The sequence below is a fragment of the Embiotoca jacksoni genome, unplaced genomic scaffold (assembly GCF_022577435.1).
Source record: "Embiotoca jacksoni isolate LCO1_2020_lvr unplaced genomic scaffold, fEmbJac1.0.p SCAF_15, whole genome shotgun sequence".
NCBI lineage: Eukaryota > Metazoa > Chordata > Actinopteri > Embiotocidae > Embiotoca > Embiotoca jacksoni.
In genome coordinates this window covers 7600513-7619236 of record NW_027185285.1, presented here as the reverse complement: position 1 = coordinate 7619236, position 18724 = coordinate 7600513, and the positions used below count along the sequence as shown (strand labels likewise).

Genomic DNA, 18724 nt, shown 5'->3' with positions numbered 1-18724 from the left:
TGGGAACAAACAAATAGACAAGTGCAGTGAGTGACTGATTGAACAGACCTGATTGGGATAATGTCTAATTAGTTATGTGGTAGAACAACAGAGTATATGTATTGCCAAGCTAAAGATAAATGTTAATTTAAATATGGCAACAACTCATCTCTGCCTGTTTCCTCTTCCCAGGGTGTTCGGGCAAAATAGTTCCCCGGGGAACACCCATTTATAGTTTCGGGAAGTACCAATCGCAGGAAGCGGGTTGGGGGGAAGCCAAGATACTGTATGTGTTGCTCTGTTTATTTAGATAAATTAGGTATTGATAATCTCCTTTATTTATAGGACTGTAAATAGGTGTAAATTATTATGGATATCTTTGGGTTGGGGAAATAATGTTAATATTTATTATACATTTTAATTGTGGCGATATATACTTACCTGTAGATGCTAGGTCTGGGCTGGCAGGTGATGTCAGGTGATGCCAAACTTTTGGTGTGGTGTTAGAATGTAACAATAAATTAAGCTTTATCTAAAACCCCTCCGGGACTCCTGATCTGCTCATTTTCCTCCATGGCCACTCGGGCATGTTAACAGTGCCTTAAGGTGTATTCACAGGATGGTGCTGTTTAGTATGTTTACAGCTGTTCTTGCAGCAGATCACTATATTTCAGACACTAAACCATAGCTGCATGTTGATTCTTCTCCAAGAAAATATCTTTTTTTTTTTGTCAGTAATTGTGTAGCTCTGGAGGTTCAGAAACACAAGTAACACTAAAGATTAGTACTTTTTATCACATAGCTTTTTGGCTCTTATTGTTGCCAATAAGACATAACTTCGCACATTGATCCATATCTTCTCATTTTGGAACAAATTCTTCCAAATAAATCCTCTTAAAGCTCAAATTTATCTCGTGTTTAGGAGGCAACTTTTCCTTTCACTGAAATGCCATCTTCTCAATAAGTTAAAGCTTGGCTTGCATTTGTGACACTCACAACTCTCATTTTTAGATTTTCTCTATCATCCCTAAATGAAGCTGACTGCAGAGGATTTTAAAGTAACTTTTTTTCAGTTATCATTTAACATGTTTCTCTCAAATAAACACACCTGTCATCTGGAGCGTTAATGCTGAACTCCTTCCACTTTGTGGAGAGCTTCATATTCTGCAGGCGTAAACACAGGCTGACACTGCATCTCCTGCAGAAGCCAAATGTTGCCTTTTTTAGAAAACCCTCGTCTCTTCCACCCAGTAACTATTAAATTTGTGTCCTGACAAGTTATAATTATGACTGTCAAATTCGTTTATTTCAATAATAAATTAAAGCCTTTCAGTATTTCCTAATTAACTCCTCTGATCTGCCCCCCCCCCCCCACATAGTACAAAGGAACTTTTTGGAAGAAACATTAAGTACAACATTTCATTGGTACAATGAAAGAGGAAATATGAATTTGCATTCAAATGCATTTAAACTGCAGAATTTAGCAGAGATTTTTATAGCCTACAACAGAATGACTGATATTTGAGTGACGATCAGTTCAGAATTTCTTTAAAACGTCTCCAAATGAAGGCACACGTTTGCCAAGATGAAAATGTATTTGATATTATTGCTCTATCTGCTCAATACACTATATGAACTGAACTGAGTTGCATAATATAAGCCATCATCTTTTTTGCTCCAACCAATTGAAGTTTGATTAAAACTTTGTTTATTTTTATTTGAATTGTTTTGCATGTATGTGGATTTTGTAAAAGTTAAAAAAAAAATTAAAAAAAAGTTGACTCTGATAGAAAGTAAAGCTGCAGCCATGACAGTAGACGATATTTCAAAAATGGTTGTTGCAAAGAAGCTACGAATTTTAAAACATAGATGCTTCACTCACGTCTTCAACCTGACAGCACAGACGATCTATACAATCAGCACAGTGTCAAGGTGGACACCCAAGACTATTGTCACCGATCAGTATCTGACCAATGTAAAATATAGTCATCATCTCCCTTTCTGTTCCTGAGTTATGGTGTTGAATAATAGCCAGAAAAATGTTTTAGGAGATTATTTTGTTTGTCAGAGTGAAGGTGACCTTTGACCTTTTGGATTATAAAATGTTCTCACTTCATTATTTTAGACATTTGTGTGAAATTTTGTCATAATTACTGTATGAATTCTTAAGTTATGGCAACAAACAAGTTTTGTGAGGTCACTTTGACCTTTAACCTCTAAAATGAATCTTTGGGTCAAATTTGAAGAAATTCAGACAGATGGACAGAAGGACAATTCCAAAAACAGAATGTTTCCGACACCGGCTGTTAATAGTCAGAAAAGTTCAATTATGTTGTCATTTTTAGCCTCGGGCATGATGTCTGAGCATGCTACAGTCTACTGCTGCTTGTGCTAGATGTTGCCTCCCTGCCTATTAAATCCACTGCAGTCAAGAGTTCCATCTGGAGTCTGTGTGAAAACCGACTCAAGCACAAGTGCAACAAAAGTGAATCTACATGATTTTCCTGATGATCACACTCAGTCATTTCTCGTCACAATTTTAATTCCCAAAAGAAGCAGAAAATAAACAACGGCAAGTGAATGAGTACCCTCGCTGACTGGTTCCAAAGACAGATACGGCTCCTATTACAATAGATAGCCCGCCAAAACTTAATTAAAAATGCATTAAAGTAAATTATATGAATGTACCATGATACAAAACAGACAACGAGATGAACAACTATTTAAAAGCTTTAAAAGCCAACTCACCGATGGTGCTGTGTGTCAGTATTGATTCAGTTGGGTCGAGGCCTCCTCTGGGTAACAGACACATACAGTGGTGTGAAAAAGTGTTTGCCCCCTTCCTGATTTCTTATTTTTTTGCATGTCTGTCACACTTAAATGTTTCAGATCATCAAACAAATTTAAATATTAGTCAAAGATAACACAAGTAAACAGAAAATGCAGTTTTTAAATGAAGGTTTTTATTATTAAAGGAGAAACAAAATCCAAACCCACATGGCCCTGTGTGAAAAAGTGTTTGCCCCCTAAACCTAATAACTGGTTGGGCCACCCTTAGCAGCAACAACTGCAATCAAGCTTTTGTGATAACTTGCAATGAGTCTTTTACAGCTGTGGAGGAATTTTGGCCGACTCATCTTTGCAGAGTTGTTGTAATTCAGCCACATTGGAGGGTTTTCCAGCACCAACCGCCTTTTTAAGGTCATGCCACAGCATCTCAATAGGATTCAGGTCAGGACTTTGACTAGGCCACTCCAAAGTCTTCATTTTGTTTTTCTTCAGCCATTCAGAGGTGGACTTGCTGGTCTGTTTTGGATCATTGTCCTGCTGCAGAACCCAAGTTGGCTTTAGCTTGAGGTGACGAACAGATGGCCGGACATTCTCCTTCAGGATTTTTTTGGTCGACAGTAGAATTTATGGTTCCATTTATCACAGCAAGTCTTCCAGGTCCTTAAGCAGCAAAACAGCCCCAGACCACCACACTACCACCACCATATTTTACTGTTGGTATGATGTTCTTTTTCTGAAATGCGGTGTTACTTTTACGCCAGATGTAACGGGACACACACCTTCCAAAAAGTTCAACTTTTGTCTCGTCAGTCCACGGAGTATTTTCCCAAAAGTCTTGGGGATCATCAAGATGTTTTCTGACAAAAATGAGACGAGCCTTAATGTTCTTTTTGCTCAGCGGTGGTTTTGGTCTTGGAACTCTGCAATGCAGGCCATTTTTGCCCGGTCTCTTTCTTATGGTGGAGTCATGAACACTGACCTTAACTGAGGCAAGTGAGGCCTGCAGTTCTTTGGATGTTGTTGTGGGGTCTTTTGTGACCTCTCGGATGAGTCATCCATGTTTTCTCCATTTGTGGATAATGGCTCTCACTGTGGTTTGCTGGAGTCCCAAAGCTTTAGAAATGGCTTTATAACCTTTTCCAGAGTGATAGATCTCAATTACTTTCTTTCTCATTTGTTCCTGAATTTCTTTGGATCTCGGCACGATGTCTGGCTTTTGAGGATCTTTTGGTCTACTTCACTTTGTCAGGCAGGTCCTATTTAAGTGATTTCTTGATTGAGAATAGGTGTGGCAGTAATCAGGCCTGGGTGTGGCTAGAGAAATTGAACTCAGGTGTGATAAACCACAGTTAAGTTATGTTTTAACAGGAGGGGGGAAACACTTTTTCACACAGGGCCATGTGGGTTTGGATTTTGTTTCTCCCTTAATAATAAAAACCTTCATTTAAAAACTGCATTTTGTGTTTACTTGTGTTATCTTTGACTAATATTTAAATTTGTTTGATGATCTGAAACATTTTAAGTGTGACAGACATGCAAAAAAATTGGAAATCAGGAAGGGTGCAAACACTTTTTCACACCACTGTAAGTCACACTCCATTTACCTTCAGTCCTCCAATCGATCACTGCTGGCTTCCTGTCTTCAGCCAGACACAGTCAGTGAGAGACACAACTCTGATATGATTTCAGGGTCCACAGAGAGGAAGCTTTATTTAGAAGGCAGGAACCGACTGCTCGAAGCCAAAGAGACTCATCTGAGCAAAATAAGAGAGAGAAAGGAGAAATAATGTGAGTTTTATCTTTTGTTTTTAATTGCTTCAGACTGATGCGGACATGACACTAATGACACAGACATGAGTGGCGCATGTCTTTTGTGAGTTGGTCTGTGTGTGTGGCAGCAGGTTGTTTATGCTGCACTGACCTGGATGACAACAACATGAAACTAATGGCTTCAAAGTGGGCAGCTTTCCCAGACAATTACCATCAAATCTCTCCCTTAACGCTCAATCTCATCCTCCCTCCTCTGTTCTTCCATTTCACCCTCATTTCTCTCCCTGTCTTGGGTGCCCATCGCCAACATCCAGGTAATTCATATCATTAGGGATGGATCTGGGAATTGCTCCATCTCCTTTCTCTGCAGGAAGAAGTGTCTATTGACTGGAAAGTAGGCTATAAAAGTCTGTTGGACTGAAAAAAAGAAAAGAAAACCACGACCACTACTGTCAGCTTTGGCATCTACAACTGGTCACAGGCTGTGAGGTAAATACAGCTGTGGGTGGGACTTTCCCATGCACAGGCTGGATGACAACTTCACATAAATACTCAGTGCATGGAGGCACTACATGACCCTGTGAGTGACTTCTCATCAGCTCAGGAAAGTATGTCTGCCGTGCACTGGATTTGTTTCAAACAATTGTGAGAAAATCGGGGAAAATCAAAAGAAAATATGCATTTTTGATATTTGACTATGGAGATTTGAGTGTGCTGACATCAAGATAATCCCTCAAAATGCAAAGTCGAGTGTGAGGTGGTCTGTCTTCCAGGCGACAGGAGAAAAGAGCAGCGAAAGGGGAAGTTTCCAAAAGCGCATGAATATTACGCTTCACATCGCCGGATAGTGGAAAGGCGCACGGGAGCGCACAGGTAGGTGGAATCCAGCTCTACGAACGACACGGCATTTACAAGAAAACATTGTGTGCATTAAATGTAATCTTAACTCCTGCTGAGTTTGAAAAATATATAAAATATTCTTATAATCTATTCATTATATCCGAAGAGATGATGTGAAATGTGTTTTGTTTTATTTACTAAATTCATATTTAATTGGCCAGGCATGTGAACACTGGATATGACTCTCATGACCGTGGGCTGTGGCTATTATAGTTTGGTCTACAAAAAATGTCAAGCCCGATGCAGCCTGAAGGGGGTCAGGGGCTTCAAGTATTTGTTTTCTCAACAACACGCTGCGGGCTGCGCGTCACACCCGTGTTTTGGAGCACGGTTCAGTGAATCCTCACATCAAACTATTTATTTGTGCAACACGTTTTCACAGCCCCGGGTTGCAACGTCAGACAACTGATGGTTATACGAATATTAATGTTATTTTAGGTCACCCTCAAGGCACCAGGTGAGGACTTAGAAAGACTATCACAGTAACAGCATGCATTCTTTGTTAGACTGAGGGTCAAGGTCATTTTTGCTCTGTGTTTACATTTTCATTCACTTAAGATATTCCACCAAAGTTTGACTAAAAGACCTTAATACGCTTAATTTTAGATTCAAGTGAAAATAAACTCTTAAATGAATGGATGGAATGAGATGAGAAATATTATTGTTTAAATGAAAATTTCTTCACTAAGACAAAAAGAGAAAAAGAGAAATGTCTTAAATCTAACAATTTCCTTAATTTAACGTAATTTTCCAACCCTTAAGCTGGTCAACAAACACAAAGCAAATGAGGGGAAAGCATCCTGAAAGGAAAAAAGATTGAGTGCATAAATGAACATATCCGAACAGGAGTTTACTCAGAGGAAGGCTATTTCAAGCACACTGACTCCAGTTGAAATATTTTTGCTGCTTTAACTCAAATTTGCTGTCATCACAACGTAGCTGTATAATTGCATGAATGCATAATAGCGAAGTCACAGCAGTCGTCCACATTCTTCAATCAGTAAACTCATTCTTTGGATCTTGGTGCTCTTCCCCTCCTGTTGAATTTTAATACAATTGTGGGATGATTGATGGAGCTTTATGCTGCATGGGGGGCCCACCTCTCAACAGAAGCTGCTCAACATGAGTCTGCTCTATCTCGAAAACCTAAGTGACAAGAATTAAATCATAATGTGACCGAATTTTTTAGCTGCGTGTGAATACCATTACATTTTGCTATTGCGTATTATAGTGCTACACTGTATCATCACAGCCCAGTGCTGAATTACAGTAAATTCAGTTGTATGCAGACGTAATTTACAAAACCATTAACTTTTGTAAAATGTGTTCACATCTTTCCTCTCGCAGTCCACATCTTGCAGGGCTTCTTGCCACTTGGCTTCTTTAGTTCTCTCTGCCCCTCGATTAAGGACATTGAATCCAATGGCAGTGACAATACACGAAACCTGCTTAACTAATGCCACCCTCTTCTAAAGTGCAACTCTCCATTAAGAGAAATGGCATGTTGGCCACATGCCCGGACAATTCAGTGGAAAGTTTTTCTCCTCTCCTGGTAAATGTGGGCACCTGGCTCAGAGAGCACCCTCTGCTGTTGAGTGCATACGGTGCAAAATGTATAACATGGATTCTTTGAAGCAGAAATTCAGAGAATATTAGGACACCTTAATAAACTACGACTTGTTTTTTTGTTTTTTATCATTGGTTGCAGTTACATATCATGCATAATAATTGTATATTTCTGTCTTTTCTCTCATTAGTTTTTTTTTTACTGTTATCCCAATGAACATCAGCACTGCCTCCTTCAACATGAATGACTACTACTTGACATTTGAGAATGTCAGCATGTCGTCCTCCGAGTTTTATTCCACCACCAACAATAACTCAGACATACCCACACCGATGCCCTTCAGTGAGGTCACTGCGGTCATCTACACCATCGTCTTCATTGTGGGTTTTCTGGGTAACACACTGGCCATCTACGTGATGGTCCGCCACGCCAAGATGAAGACAGTGACTAACATGTACTTACTCAATCTAGCCGTGGCGGATGAACTCTACATCCTGGGAATTCCCTTCCTGGGGACCAATAGCGTGCTCTCCTACTGGCCATATGGGGACTTGTTCTGCAAAGTGTGCATGACTGCTGACAGCATGAGCCAGTTCGCCTCCACCTTTAGCCTCACACTGATGAGCATGGATCGCTTCCTCGCTGTAGTTTTTCCTATTCGCAGTTCCAAATGGCGGAAGCCACAGGTGGCCAGGATTTTCAGTAGCATGGTGTGGGTTGTGTCCTTTCTGATTGTGCTGCCAGTCACCATCTTCTCAGGTGTACAGGAGAAGTTCAACACCTGCAACATAAGCTGGCCTGAGCCCCAGGATTTGTGGTCCATTGCCTTCATCCTCTACACATCTATCCTGGGCTTCTTTGGTCCTCTGGTTATCATCTGCCTCTGCTACCTGCTCATTGTCATCAAGGTACAGATAAAATCAGTCTGACTTTTCTTGCTAACTTTTTTTTTTTTTTTTTTTTTGTATATTCTTATGAAATTCTGCTTTGCCTATCTCTCAAAGGCTTATAAATCTCTTTCAGGTGAGGTCAGCAGGTGTGCGTGCAGGCCTGACGAAGCGGCGCAAGTCGGAGCGTAAGGTGACACGCATGGTAGTGGTCATCGTGTTGGTGTTTGTGCTTTGTTGGCTGCCCTTCTTCACCACCAACATTGTCAACCTGATTCACATCATCCCCGAGAACAAAACCACTGCCACAATCTACTTTTCCCTCGTCATCCTCACATACGTCAACTCCTGTGCCAACCCAATCCTCTACGGCTTCCTCTCTGACAACTTCAAGCAGAGCTTCCGGAAGGTGATCTGCTTCCACAAACTACACGGTGTTAGCACTTCAGACCCGATGGGAGGAAGACAGCCCACTGCCAAGGTAAAAACAACACTATTTTATCACTCTGAAATCACGCAAATTGCACAAATAAAGAAAGACATACTTTCTACTTCTTCATCACCACATTTAACAGCAGGTATGCTTATGCATGTGCATTTGGCAGCGTGGCGTAATGACAAGCTTGTCATAACCCTTCGAATGTTTTTTTTTAGGGTTTCCTTTATTGAAAATGAAAGCTTATGTCAAATTTTATGTCGATGCTTTCTCAAATCTGTATCTTTAATCTCTTTTGTGTCTGGTGTTGTTTTCACAGTCTGTCCAGATGGAGATTATTAGGAATCCTGACGGCGAGCCTTTCCCTTCAAAAAATATGACGAATGGCCAGTGATCGCTGAGTTTTCAAGCTGATGCACCATGTTCGAGCGTGCTACCACACTGAACTTTGACCATTTACTCCTGGGCTTTTTATTGACCCGTAATTTCCTGTCTTTATTGTCTCTGACTGAGACATTTCTGGAGAGGACCAGAGTAGTAAAGCTAGCTACATACAGCCTTCATCACAGAGCTCTCCAGTTTGGCTTTGTATGTCTTTGTACTGCATTGTCCAAAGCATTAGCTCACGGCATACGACTTAAAAAAAAAAAAAAAAGAAGAAGCTTTATTCACCTTCGGCTTTAGGTCAATTTTTCTTTTCATATTTGATCATTTTTCAGTTCGGCACTTTGTTTTCTGATCTGCTTTTGTTTTAAATGGCTACTGATGCTTGCTATTAATATTAATTTAGTAAAAATGTGCTGTTCACAGCACTAAAAGACATCTGAACAGAAAACGCTGAGTTGAACCTAAAAGCTAGTTTAGCATTAGATGACTGAATCAGACGCATTTGGTTTTAATGACTGACTGGAATCAGTCATTTGGGGTTAAACTCACTGTGGCTTTAATTGACAATCATGAGAGTGGTATTGATTTTGTCCTCTAATGCTCATTTAGAAAAAACAAACTTGTTTTCCAAAGATTCCTGCAAGAAGAGAACAACAGAGAGATAAATTACATGCTGTGGGAATACACATGATACTGAATTTACTATGTGAACCACTATAGCACAGGTAATTTGACTCTGCTCAATAGTGTTTTTTTGGTATTAATCTTATATTATTGCTGGTTTTGACCCCAGCCACCATTTTTCTTACTTTATCGCAGACATTGTTCTTTCTAAGAATTTACAGTACTTCATTTTTACTGCAATAACCAGAGTGATAACTGTCTGCTGGTTACTGCAAGGCTAGTTTGAATAGATTTTATTGGCTTGTTAGTTTTGACAGGCTTTTTCTGGGAAAATGTTACAAAGCTGTGAAAAACGCAGTGAAGTGGCACAGCCACATATTGTTCTTCACAGTGGATTCATCTTTTTTTTCCTTTATGATTCTGGAGTTGAAGTAGATTACATGCTGAAGTAAAGGAGCATTATCACTACGACCTTTAATATTTTATACCAACATTGGTTGGAAGGTGCTAGACTACAGTGCAGCATCTTCATAATTGTAGCTTCACCCAAAAACCATGTATACAATGTTTGTGGTGAGTTTGAGCTGGCTTAAAAATCTCCCCAGTAAAATGGACCTGTGAAAACGTAGCTAATTTACAGATGACAAGAGATGTATTTGTGTTAGAAAGACTGTGAATTTTGAAATAAGAGGTCATTGTTAATTTAATCCCTTGCACATATAACATAAATGCTACCATAGTTATGTTACAATGAAAATTAATAAACTATAAAGTTTGTTATGCATGTTCACCCTACATTAATCCCATATAGTACAATGTAGGGTTCCAGTCGAAACAGAACAATGGCAGCTTTGCGCTTGAATTCTAATGTCTCTCAACATGAACACGTTTAGTTATATCAGTTTTTTTGTAAGTGAACAACAACTATTGTATTTTTTCAACTCAGAGCAGGCCAATGGAAAAAATTTGGATGGCTCTTGGAAAAAAGCCTGCCACCAAAATATAACATAACAAATCAGTAAATTTTATGTAAAAAAAAAATGTTGAGCCAGTGTAAGGTTTCCCTGTGAACTGACATTTTAAGTTTTGTTTATGGTGGTGGGGTTTTGTTTTTTCCCCCCAAATGAATGATCAAGCACCCCTTTCACTGTTGTTTTAACAAATGCAACCATATCCAAAAACAGTGTAGAGGGCAAACTATTTTAATTTGGATTTTTTTTTTTTCATTGTCCTAATATAATGCCATATGAACTCTAAAATAAGAATTGCTTAAGTGTTGCTTAATTTTGATCCCAATGTTAAAATGAACATTATAATGTACAAATGTTTGGAACAACAAACACAGTTCAAATTCAAAGAAGAGAAAATAAATCAATCTGTCAACCTCTTAAACCAGCAGTAATGGATTTAGTTGTGAATACAACACTGACATACATGGAAACAGTTGGCCAACAAATGATTATTTAGACATTTAGCAGTTATGTAAGAACATTAGCAGTCGTGTTTCCAGCCTGCCTGGCAAATGCAAGTCCCATATTTACTCTCTCTTAGCTCTATTTTTGGTCTCCACCAACCTCTAAGGTACAGTGGTGTGAAAAAGTGTTTGCCCCCTTCCTGATTTCTTATTTTTTTTGCATGTTTGTAACACTTAAATGTTTCAGATCATCAAACAAATTTAAATATTATTCAAAGATAACACAAGTAAACACAAAATGCAGTTTTTAAATGAAAGTTTTTATTATTAAGGGAGAAAATAAATCCAAACCCACATGGCCCTGTGTGAAAAAGTGTTTGCCCCCTAAACCTAATAACTGGTTGGGCCACCCTTAGCAGCAACAACTGCAATCAAGCGTTTGTGATAACTTGCAATGAGTCTTTTACAGCTGTGGAGGAATTTTGGCCCACTCATCTTTGCAGAGTTGTTGTAATTCAGCCACATTGGAGGGTTTTCCAGCACCAACCGCCTTTTTAAGGTCATGCCACAGCATCTCAATAGGATTCAGGTCAGGACTTTGACTAGGCCACTCCAAAGTCTTCATTTTGTTTTTCTTCAGCCATTCAGAGGTGGACTTGCTGGTGTGTTGTGGATCATTGTCCTGCTGCAGAACCCAAGTTGGCTTCAGCTTGAGGTGACGAACAGATGGCCGGACATTCTCCTTCAGGATTTTTTTGGTAGACAGTAGAATTCATGGTTCCATTTATCACAGCAAGTCTTCCAGGTCCTGAAGCAGCAAAACAGCCCCAGACCATCACACTACCACCACCATATTTTACTGTTGGTATGATGTTCTTTTTCTGAAATGCGGTGTTACTTTTACGCCAGATGTAATGGGACACACACCTTCCAAAAAGTTCAACTTTTGTCTCATCAGTCCACAGAGTATTTCCCCAAAAGTCTTGGGGATCATCAAGATGTTTTCTGGCAAAAATGAGACGAGCCTTAATGTTCTTTTTGCTCAGCGGTGGTTTTGGTCTTGGAACTCTGCCATGCAGGTCATTTTTGCCCGGTCTCTTTCTTATGGTGGAGTCATGAACACTGACCTTAACTGAGGCAAGTGAGGCCTGCAGTTCTTTGGATGTTGTTGTGGGGTCTTTCGTGACCTCTCGGATGAGTTGTCGCTGCGCTCTTGGGGTAATTTTGGTCGGCCGGCCACTCCTGGGAAGGTTCACCACTGTTCCATGTTTTCTCCATTTGTGGATAATGGCTCTCTCTGTGGTTCGCTGGAGTCCCAAAGCTTTAGAAATGGCTTTATAACCTTTTCCAGAGTGATAGATCTCAATTACTTTCTTTCTCATTGGTTCCTGAATTTCTTTGGATCTCGGCATGATGTCTGGTTTTTGAGGATCTTTTGGTCTACTTCACTTTGTCAGGCAGGTCCTATTTAAGTGATTTCTTGATTGAGAACAGGTGTGGCAGTAATCAGGCCTGGGTGTGGCTAGAGAAATTGAACTCAGGTGTGATAAACCACAGTTAAGTTGTTTTAACAGGAGGGGGAAAACACTTTTTCACACAGGGCCATGAGTGTTTGGATTTTGTTTCTCCCTTAATAATAAAAACCTTCATTTAAAAACTGCATTTTGTGTTTACTTGTGTTATCTTTGACTAATATTTAAATTTGTTTGATGATCTGAAACATTTAAGTGTGACAGACATGCAAAAAAATTGGAAATCAGGAAGGGGGCAAACACTTTTTCACACCACTGTAAATATCTGGGTCTTTGGTATTCCCAGTAAACCTGTCATAACTTGGCATCTCAAAAAGATTCAGTTGATTGTTGTTCATGTCCCTGCTCACTATTGGCCAGGCAAAGATGTACTTACATATGTAATCTACATGACACACTGGGTGACCTGCTGCTTCTTTACAGCAACCACTGATGGAATTGAATCAAATACTTGGGTTGACAGCAACTGAGGTTGATGAGAACAGTAATAACTCAACCAAATAGTAGATTCTAAGACCAAAATAAAGGATCAAATTTGAGAGCTGCTGAGTTTGGTATTTTGTCATTATTTGATTTCATGTTTGTATGAAGGTTTGGCTGGGAAGACATGAACACTGAACAAAAATTACTTGTATAATCTTTTTGTATATAAGGTTAATATGGTAACAAGCTTATCAACATATGATAATACACAAAAGCGAAACAGTCTAAGTATACCTGTTTGTAGCGCACCTGTCGGCAGTAACATCCATCATCGTCTCCCTTTCAACATTTTCCTCTTTGACTGCTATTTCCTCTCTTTCACCACTTCTCCTCAGTTTTGCCTTCATTTCTATATTCTGTACTCTTATAGAATCCACTGTGCTGTCTTGCTGAGCCTGTATTTCAAGCCTGTTTACTGACAACCTGTTGTCGTGGCAGGTTGTGTGGGTGGAAACAAACTCTGCGCCTTCTGCAGTTTCTGATTACCTACATGTTTGCAGTCACGCAGCTTTTGTTCCATCGACCTCAATGTCAAATGAAAAATAAGATGTATTACTATTAAACAGAGAAAAGAGCAATTTAATCCTGGCTTGATGATTTACCCCTCTTCATTTTTTTGGCGTTGAGAGAAATTGAATATTAAAGAAAATGGACATTTTGGCCGCATCATTGCACTACAGGAAAAGTCAGTGGATGACCAAAGAACCAAGGTACAATTCAACCTCAAGACAAAATCACTACACCAATAGCTGTTTAGACAATTGTGCTTGAAACCACAAAGGGTACCATCTAAAAAAAAGTGCATTCAGTGGTACAAGCCTGATGCAACAAAAGGACACCAACAGGGTCACAGCAACTGAGAGAAGTTAGAGCGTGACTACCAGAGTAGTTCAGTGATGATGATGATGATGATGATGATAATGACGATGGTTTCCGGGCTGTAAAACTGTCACACTCCATTTTTGTTTACAGTATCTGTCCATAATAGCACAATGCATGCGGGAGGTTGCACCGATAAAGTGGCGTTTTCCTCACATAGGTTTCTTTCTCACTTGCGCCTATTTGATATTTTGGTGACTCTGCAAAACTGAACACATCAGAGTGGGAGGAGATGCAGAGCAGGGAGTGCTTCACAATGTCAGTCGGAATTAAAACAGGTCGAAAGTGTATTGCAGAGAGGCTGTTTGTACTTTTACCAGATGATGTTCTTCCAAAACGAAGAGATCCGGCTGAATAGCCTTTTTTGTGTGTCTGATACATCCAGCTTTGTTCATTCTAAATAAATCTGCAACTCAATGTTAGTCAACGTTTTGTAAGTTGCTTATTTCTACGGAAAAGCCTGATTTTGGGGGTTAGCCAAAAAAAAAAAAAAAAAAACTACAAGTCTGCATCTGGGATGAGCTAAATGGGGCAGCTTGAGACTGCAGAGCTTTCACCACATTTTATTGTGTAATCAGCCCAAAACACCTGGAGCTTGTACTGTTGTGGACATTGTGTGTGTCCTGTGAGTTTGTTGACTCATGGAGCAATTTAGGTGAAGCTGTGACAAAGGCTAAACTTGGACTTTCCCCATAAGGAATTGTACTCTGATGGCTCCAACTGTCTTCTTTAATATAAACACTGAGCCGAATACCTTGCGCGCTGTTAAACAAGTCGCAGAGTGTATATGTGTGATTGTGTGTGTGTGTGCGTGAGTAAGATGCTGACAGATGACTGACAAACCCATCCATTACTTGTGCCAGAAAAAGGCTGCAGCATCACCACAGCTGACAATCCGCAGCTGTTTCTGTTTATATCTGCAGACATTTTCTGAACTCCCCTTTCACCTGTCAATCAGTGAGCTCCAGCTTCCCCACCCACAGGCTTCCCCCTCGAGTTTGAAAGGAAGCCGCGATGTGATAGTGAAACGGAAGACAGGAAGAGGAAGGAGGGTAGGAGAATGTGTAAAAACATACGGGAGACAACGATGATCATATCGCACCCTACGTTATATCTTTATAACCTTGTTGCTCTGTCAGTAGGAGAATGCATCAAGAAACAAATCTCTTTCAACACAATCAGCGCTCGTCAAACGTGATTAATTTGAAATTTTTGAATGTAAGTGTGTAAAATTGTATGTTTGTGGAAGTGAGGATATTTTTGACCTGTTTTTGTTTTGGACAGACCTTTAAAGGGTTATATCAGGTTGATTTTTAGGGTTAAGATTACAATTAGGTTTAAATTGGGTTTAAAATTGCGCGCTGCGGGTTTTTGTCAATCCCCTCTGACAGTGAAAGTAATCACAAAAATATGCAATGACAACATAGCCTATCTCCAAATATGTTACAAAAAAAAACAGCCTGTCCAGGAGCAGTAATGTGACATCTGTGTCTGCCCTCAATCTCAACATTTTACCCCAAACATCAATAGGGCTTATTTTTAACACCAAAAGTTAAAAACGTGACAAGAGCTCTGTATGGTCCGCAGGACATGCTAACACCATCCTAAAAATAGAATAAATCTCCAAGCAGGAACAATAGCAACATGAAACACAGCTTCTGTCATGTCGTCAATGCTAAAATCAAATTTACTTGAGTGCCACCATGAAATGGACGATCCTTCCTGGCCTAATTTACAGGAAACTCGTGTATTAAATGGAGTGATAGCAGTAGACATACAGTTGACAAAATGGTAAGCGAGTCAGAACTCCAGACGAGATAAACACTGACTTGCTGGTGTGTGTTCCCACAGGATCTAATAGAGGAAATGATGCAGTCAGTGGAGCCATCACTGCACACAAGTACAAGTGCAGATGTGTGTAATCATTGTGCCATGGCGGTACGAATGGTAGTAAACTGAAATTTGCCCATCTGTTTTTCCTTGCTTAAAGGCTGCGAGCTCTAATGATAAATATTTATGTGCTATCAAGGACGATGGTTAGACCCATGACTCCATATGTATTCCAATTAATTACAACTACGGCTGAAATAATTGTAATTAATAAGATGCTATTTTAACAAGAGGTTTTCTGCTTTAGAAAGCACTCTAACCTGTTGCAGCTGTTCATTTTAGCATCAAGGTAGAAATAATGGTAAACAAAACTGTTCCTGTGTAAATACATTCAAAATAAATATAAATGGGAAAATTAAAGCAGCAAAAACACATTTGAATTTGTTTAATTCTTTGAACTTTTAATTTTTCAGTGGAAATAATGCAACAAATGCTATTGCTAAAATATCAGCGTGTGTTAATAATATTTCTATCAATTATACACTGTTATTATCATTAATCAATAATTAACACCTCAGTATCCATGTATCCCAATAAAATTTCCACCTTTATTTTTAACTTGAAGGACTGAATAGATGTTTCATTGTTGGGTTTTTGTTTCTTTGTTTATTGTAGAAAACTTTGCCAGAGTTGACAGCGTCTGCCTTGACATAAGAAGAATTGATTTGACCAGAGCATCTTTACAAATATTAGTGTTCACTTCTCCCCAGTGATCATACTAAGGTACCGCAACACTACATTGTGTTTGGAAAGGCGTAATCCTCTTTTTTTCAGTATGTATCTAATATAAGTGTGTATATTAAAAAAAAGTACTGTAATATTTACACCATTTTCATTCTTGCCAAATATAATATTCATTATTCAAATTCCCATGGTTTTTGTTTATGGTATGTACAAATAAATTGATGTACCAGTTTATGAGTTTGTCAGAGGATTAGTGGTGCCTGGGAATGTGGATTGTGATATGTAGTCATCATATTTCAAGTGACCTACAGTATGTGTTGTCACTATTGAACTTATTTTAAGCCACATTAAAAAAAAATTAAATAAAGTTTTCCTTTCTTTCAAAAGAAAGAAACTGGGCAATATTCATTCAAGTATGACACTGTTGAGCTCTTGGGGACTGGGATAATGGTGGCAGTCTTAAGGTGTGTAGTCGCCTGGGACAGTGAGGTGTTATAGATGTCTGTCAGTACCTCTGACAGCTGGTGTGCGCACAGTCTCTAATCCCAGCCTCATCCCGGCCTGGGATGTTGTCTGGGCCTGTGGCTTTGCGAGGGTTCATTTTCTCCAGGGACCTCCTCACATCCAGTGTGGTCATAGTGAGGGGCAGTTCACCTGGTGGAGGGGTAAGCCTGTTGCTAAGGGAGGCATCAGGAAGAGACGGGTCTCTGGGGCACTCTGCGTAACTTTAAGACTCTTTATTACAATTAAGTAATGCAGTGCAATTATAATTAAACAATTGATTGAATCACTATTAACTATAGCTCATTCGTTTAGTTCTACAGTTCGATTTTAAATAGTTAGTTTAATCAAATGTAATCATTCTATAATTCATGTCATGAAACCGCAATGTCGGATTGCAAGACAAATATTTCCTGTGTAATGAAGTGACAATTTCAACTGGTGTGCTCTTTTTAATACCCATCTACACATGAATTTTATCTAAGAATTTATACTTGAAGTAGTCTGACATTAACAGTCTTTTTTAGTACTAATGAACCTAATTATCTGTTAGAAAAGTGTTAAAATGTTTAAAGCAATAAGGGTAAATCCAATTTTATAGGTCAGTGATTCCCAAACAATGGTACCACCTGGTGGTATGCAAGAGCCGTGTTGAGTGCCTTGCTGTGTACCCACTAAGAAAAACCCAAGGATTTCCCACTTAAAAATGGCAAAAACTGCAGATATTTAGTCATATAGTTTTGTGACAGAACGTTCACTTCAGTGATTTCGTTTCAATGGTGTTTAGACACATTTTATTCGGTAAATCCATTCATTAACGTTAAAGATCTATTAACAATACAATATTTGTATAACTAAATTTACATGTAAAACTCATATTGTGCTACATATAAAATGAATAGTGGATAATTATTTTATAATAGCGGTTTTTAGGCATATTTTTACAATAAATACATCAATTTTATAGGGGCCATATATAAAATATGTATTAAATATACTAGGTTTTTAATGTAAAGTCACATGTAAAATTATAATCTTAATTATTTGATTAACAGCAGGTGGAATTTGTATTTATTTATGTAAATCATGTTCTAGGAATGCATGCTTTTTTAACATATTATTATAAAATATTAAAATGATAATAAACATATTACTATCAAATATGCACAATTCCATGTGAAATATAGTTAAGGATTTACAATAAGAAAAAGAGTAGATGAATATTTTGGAAACAATTAACAATACTTACTTTAATTTACTTTTCTAAATTCATGTTTTCTCTGGTTATAGGACTAACTAGGACTAACTAAGAGGGTGGGGCCAGTGGGGGCGGAGCCAATCGAGTGTGTGTGTGTGTGTGTGTGTGGAGGGGGCGGGGGGAGTGGAACGGGGGGCGGGGCCAAGAACAAAGCCATTGTGATGTCATCAAAGTTCCAGTTTGGAATAGTACATTCAGCTTAAGAACATCAGGCTTAATTTCCACTGTGCCCACAAGGAATATCAACAGAGATACACTTGGAAACAACAACACACCAGGTACACATATTTCTAAGCATACAAAAGATGGAAATATCTATCACCCCACCTAATTGGCAGAAAATAGGCAAAAAGTTGAATGCAGTTCAACCAAGAGTGGACAGGAGACCATCAAAGTTATATTATGTAAAGGACAGGACTGCACTTCTGAAACAAAACATGGTTCCAACCACTCCTGCTGCGTGTAAAAATGTAAAGCATAAAACGGATATGGTCTCATGTGACAAACACCTTAAAAAGATTAATGCAGGTAAAACAATAGTGGACGCGACACCACCAAAGACATGTCATCTTAAAGACAGTATTTCACAAGTGAAACAACCAATTGTTAGCCCCGTTTCTCCAATGAAGCGGCCTCAGGCATCTCGACCCCCGTCACCTGCTGCATGTAAAAATGTACAGCAAAACATGGACATAGATTCACGTGATATGTACCTAAACAACTTGAATGCAGTTAAAGAAGTG

General features: G+C 38.9%; 1 protein-coding gene across 1 annotated transcript; it reads left to right on the top strand.

Annotated features, from left to right (window-relative positions):
• The first annotated feature begins 5140 nt into the window (after positions 1-5140).
• Positions 5141-13339, top strand: LOC138198092 (somatostatin receptor type 5-like). The gene is made up of 4 exons (XM_069149273.1): positions 5141-5412; positions 7197-7914; positions 8030-8374; positions 8649-13339. The coding sequence occupies exons 2-4, from the start codon at positions 7219-7221 to the stop codon at positions 8721-8723; spliced, it is 1116 nt and encodes a 371-aa protein (XP_069005374.1). The 5' UTR covers positions 5141-5412; positions 7197-7218; the 3' UTR covers positions 8724-13339.
• The last annotated feature ends 5385 nt before the right edge of the window (positions 13340-18724 follow it).

What these genes read in the sequence shown, in the direction of transcription:
- LOC138198092 (XM_069149273.1), top strand. Translation starts at nt 7,219, where the DNA reads ATGAACATCAGCACTGCCTCCTTCAACATGAATGACTACTACTTGACA. An exon ending in ACCTGCTCATTGTCATCAAG is followed by an intron (nt 7,915 to 8,029) that starts GTACAGATAAAA and finishes AATCTCTTTCAG; the next exon opens with GTGAGGTCAGCAGGTGTGCG. An exon ending in GAAGACAGCCCACTGCCAAG is followed by an intron (nt 8,375 to 8,648) that starts GTAAAAACAACA and finishes TTGTTTTCACAG; the next exon opens with TCTGTCCAGATGGAGATTAT.